Genomic DNA, 4,780 nt, shown 5'->3' with positions numbered 1-4,780 from the left:
TAACAGCTACCCTGAGGTACCCCTGAGCAAGGTACCGTCCCTACACACTGCTCCCCGGGCGCCCAATGGCTGCCCACTGCTTCACTGAGTGAATGGGTTAAATGCAGAGAGCAATTTCCCCACGGGGCTCAATAAAGTACAATAATGTACACTTTCTTCTTCTTATTTTCTCTTTTTTAAACCACTCTCTGTAAACTCCAGAGATGGTAGATCAACAGTTTCTGAAATACTGAGACCACTTCGTCAGGCAACAGAAGTCATGTTATATTCAAAATTACTGAAGTCAACGACCTTCCTCATTCTGCTCAGCAGGTCATCCTGATTATGTCTGTATGCTTAAAAGTACTGAGTCCCAGCAATATGACTGACTGATTAATTGAACTGATGTAGCTAACAAAGAGACCAGTGAGCGTATAAAAATATTGTAAAAAGCAAGCCGTCCATTCACAGATCCAGCGGAGACTTAATTATTCATGCTCATAAAGAGCATGTTCATGGATGCATTGTGGATTTGACATTTTAAAAGTTTGTAGATCTTTGTTAACACTTTCTTCTTTTTGAGTATTTTTGTACGACATCATTCTGTCACTAAAGCATTTTTCTCTGCATCTATAGAAGATTGTGCAAATAAGTCTGATCTACGCTCATATTTCATTAACAGAAGGAACCAGGCCCGGGGATCTCAGCTAATGTAGTTTTCCATCACTCCTGTCTTGATGATGTTATACACACAACAACCTTTGTCTTAAATAGAAGCACAAAGGCATATCCTTTTATAGTCCTCCCCTATTGTTGGCACTGTGGTATGGCATGGGGGTGGAGGTGACACCTGTGAATAGTGGATAAAGGGCCTCTAATCACCCATCTCTGACCGCAGTGTCCAGGATCACTCTGCTGTGTGTCAGTCCTCCCCTTTGTCTCTTCCAATGGCCCCTAAGAAGAAAGAAGAGCCAAAACCTGCCGCACCAGCTGCCCCCAAACCCCCAGAGCCTGAGCGCCCCAAGACCCCGGAGTTTGACCCAACATCAGTGACGGTAAAACATCAACAGATATTATTATTGTACGCACAGATTGTGGATCGGCTTCAGATAGAGGTTGTTGGTGAATTTAACCCCTTTTTTTATTCAATCATATTAGACAGATAAGGAGACTTCATTTCAAGAGTCCAATGCTGTTACCTATGCCTGTGTTTAAAGTGCATCAGAGACCCCATGTGACATTTACTTGGCAGTGCAAGACAAACAGGAGGGTAAAGATTTTTCAAGGCATTATGGTGATTCTTGTAATATTTTTTCTAACCTTCATAGCTTTACAGAATTTTTCATAAACTGCGCGCATCTTTGACAGTTATGGGGGAAAAAGTACGTAACACACTGTCAGGGCGAGGTTCAGAAGCAAACTACTTGATACGTCAGACATCATGGAAACATTGTCTTCTGCTGACTTGGCCCTTTCTCAATGGATAAATGTTTTCTTGGTTGAGCGAGCTGCCATGTTACAATGGACCGTGGTTAAATCCACAAAATATGATCTTCATTATGTCTGCAAATAGCAGACCACCCTCACCATTCCTCTGTGGGGAAAAAGGGGTGGAAAAACTGGGAGGAAGAAAAATACAGATAATTATAGCCATCTTCATCCATCTTTAAACATGCTTAGATACGTTTTTGGATAATATTTTTACAAAACCTCACAAAGGGTCTAGGGGTCTGTAGATGTAGCCTGACATGAGACAGAAACAGGGGCGTGCCCTGACAGTTCAAAATATGCTTGAAGTGCAAAACTTCAAAAGTTGTTGTGGTTACTGAGGCCAAAGCTATTTTTAGATTTAAAATAACAGATTTTAATGGAGCACAAAGCTGATTGTAGAAACGAGCTGTACAGCTGGTTTAACATTCAGTTCTCTTTCTACTATATATTCTACCACCTGAGTGTCAAACATGTGCAGTTTCCCAGGAAAAGCAAAGATACTGTGCAGGACCCTCAAGCACCCAGGTCTCTGGTAGAGGACCCGAGCTTGAAGGATAAAGACCGCCCTGCCCTCTCTCTCTCACACAAACACAAAAATTAAAAAATTAAAAAATGAGATGAAACAGATGGGTTCCCCTTCAAGGTTTTGTTCTGCTTGTTCTGCTGAACAAATAGAAGAATAATTAGAAGCATATATAAATCGCTGGATCTCAGGTTTTCTAACTCTAAATGGTGTTTAACAGATTTTATGTACTTTACACTCTTTATATCTAATAATGCTGCTTGTGTGCATATGCACATGACATTATGGCCTTGTTACTTCCCCGTGGAGCTGACAGCACCAAAGATTCCACCTTACATCTAAAAATAAACTCAAATGACGCCGACACTGGTAGACAGTATACATCTAGTAAGAAGGGGGTTTTAGCCTCAAGGTCACAAGTAAACAATGCACTTTGATCAGAACAGATGATGGCTGTAACTCGACCTGCTAAAATGGCTTGCTGTAGGAGGGTCATCAAGTTCACCGTCTTAAATGAATTCACTGTGTTTGCGGTCCCAAATGATCAGCATCCCTCAGTCGCTTTGTTTTCTATGTCTTTTTGCAGCTGGAATTTACTCCTGAACAACTTGAGGGTAAGGCTCAGGCGGCTGTTACAGTTGTCTTCTGGGCTGCATGGTTTGTGAGTTATTTATAGAGTGAATAAATTGTTTGTGTGATCATGCCACCCATAAGTGTGTGAGAAATGTTCAGCAGCAGCTGGTGATACACTAGAGCCAGCATATGCTATTATATTAAAATAAACATCCATCTGTGTCAGTCGCTTTGAAAAGGCTTTAAGATGCATGTCAGTCTAGGTAGAGAGGAACATCTGAGGGTTTGACTCCTTCATTAGCGGTGGGCTCTTTTATGTGAGGCGTGCAATTATGCTGTTGATCGTTACACAAACAGAGAGCATGTGATGCCTTTTCTCAAAGACTTTGCATGTTCTCTTAGATTACAATAACAAGATGAGAAATCAAAAGGAATAATGCGCTTTCTTTTCATTCACAGACTTCAAAGATGCTTTCCAGCTGTTTGACAGGACCCCAACCAGTGAGATGAAAATCACTTATGCCCAGTGTGGTGACCTAATAAGAGCTTTGGGCCAGAATCCCACAAATACAGAGATAATGTACGTGCTTGGAAAGCCCAAAGCTGAAGGTTAGTAATGAGACAAGTGTGCAAACTGAGTCATTGCTGTTGTTAAGCGTTGGAGCTGGATGTAGTTCAAGAATCTGTACAATATCGGACTAAATAAAGTTCACCACTACAAAGGAATTCCGTCTTTCTTTCTTTTTTTTTTTTTGTGCTTTATTTGTTACACTTTCATTATTTTCTGCAGATATGAATACCAAGATGCTGGACTTTGACCAGTTTCTACCCATCCACCAACACATCTGCAAAGCCAAGGACCGTGGAACATTTGAGGACTTTGTAGAGGGCCTCCGGGTGTTTGACAAGGAGGGGAACGGCACGGTCATGGGTGCAGAACTCAGACACGTTTTGGCAACACTGGGTGAGTTAATTAACAACTTTAATTCATGAATCTGTCATCATAAGGAAATGTACTGAACTGACTGCTTTCCTGTGTTCTTCCTTGGGGATCATAGGTGAGAAGATGAGGGAGGACGAGGTGGAGCAGCTAATGCAAAACCAAGAGGATGCTAATGGGTGCATAAATTATGAAGCTTTTGTTAAGTACATTATGGCATCTTAAGAGGGGCCGATGTTTCTTTCAGCCTCATTGTCATTCTGGTGCTACATCGCAGTACATAATGAAATCAATATGAGTGAGTAATGAGTTTGTCTCTCCTTCATTGTGAATTCTTGACCGCAAAAGATTTCCGTACATCTCATCTTGTATATTTTTCATTTCCATGCATCTTGGATTGATCTACAGCATAATTCATCAATATTTCAATGTTTTATTTTTTTTTCTAAGGTCCCTGATGTTAATGCTGTGCGCACACTGCACATTGCCCCTGTTTATTTTGTAGAGCATGGTAAATAAAAACACTCATTGTGGCTGTACTCGATTTTTCAAAAACGAACGCAGAAATGTGTGTTATTGTCTGCGCCTTTCACATAAGGCAGTTCATTTTGCTTCAGATTGAGTCATAATATATAATATAGTGCATTAAGAAGCAAATCAGAGACTCCATGGTTTAGTAGTTAGCACATTAGCCAAATCTAAAAGCTCACTGGTTTCAGGAAAAAAAAATGCTGATTAAAAAATGTGGAACCATCCACTGTGGTGACCCCTCATGAATAAAAGAAGCTATACTAACAGACAAATCAATAGAGTGTCCTGTTTGTTATTCTTAAGATAGCAACAGGACAACAATTAAAATAGGAAACTATATAAAATCTCTGTAGTTTGCTGTAAATGAGCATATATTTGATTCAATTACTTCTTCTAAAAATGTTATACCTAAATTTCGTTTCTCAAAATGTATTTTATTTTGTCAAAGTCCCCAAGAGAAAAGCATCTTTAGAGTAAAAAAATAAATACTGACATTTAAAGTCTGTATTAAACCTAATATAGGGCAGCAGCACTTACTACAGTGTCAATCACAGGAAATTTTGAAAAAATAGTACTTTCCCTAATCAGCCAACAGAGGGAGCTGTTGCTCAAAAAATGTCTCACTTGCGGTAAATGTGGGGATTCTGTAAACACTGACGAATGAAAAACAACATGCCATTCTTCACCTCCAGCCCTGCTACAAATATACAAATGAGGAACATTAAGGTGCCACAGCCTATCCA

At 40.0% G+C, this 4,780-nt stretch overlaps 1 protein-coding gene across 1 annotated transcript; it reads left to right on the top strand.

Moving 5' to 3' along the window:
* Nucleotides 1-854: 854 nt before the first annotated feature.
* Nucleotides 855-4,061, top strand: myl13 (myosin, light chain 13). The gene is made up of 5 exons (XM_026150466.1): nucleotides 855-1,034; nucleotides 2,580-2,607; nucleotides 3,026-3,175; nucleotides 3,357-3,530; nucleotides 3,625-4,061. The coding sequence occupies exons 1-5, from the start codon at nucleotides 927-929 to the stop codon at nucleotides 3,729-3,731; spliced, it is 567 nt and encodes a 188-aa protein (XP_026006251.1). The 5' UTR covers nucleotides 855-926; the 3' UTR covers nucleotides 3,732-4,061.
* The last annotated feature ends 719 nt before the right edge of the window (nucleotides 4,062-4,780 follow it).

The sequence above is a fragment of the Astatotilapia calliptera genome, chromosome 18 (assembly GCF_900246225.1).
Source record: "Astatotilapia calliptera chromosome 18, fAstCal1.2, whole genome shotgun sequence".
Lineage (NCBI taxonomy): Eukaryota > Metazoa > Chordata > Actinopteri > Cichliformes > Cichlidae > Astatotilapia > Astatotilapia calliptera.
This window is presented reverse-complemented; position numbering and strand designations above follow the sequence as displayed.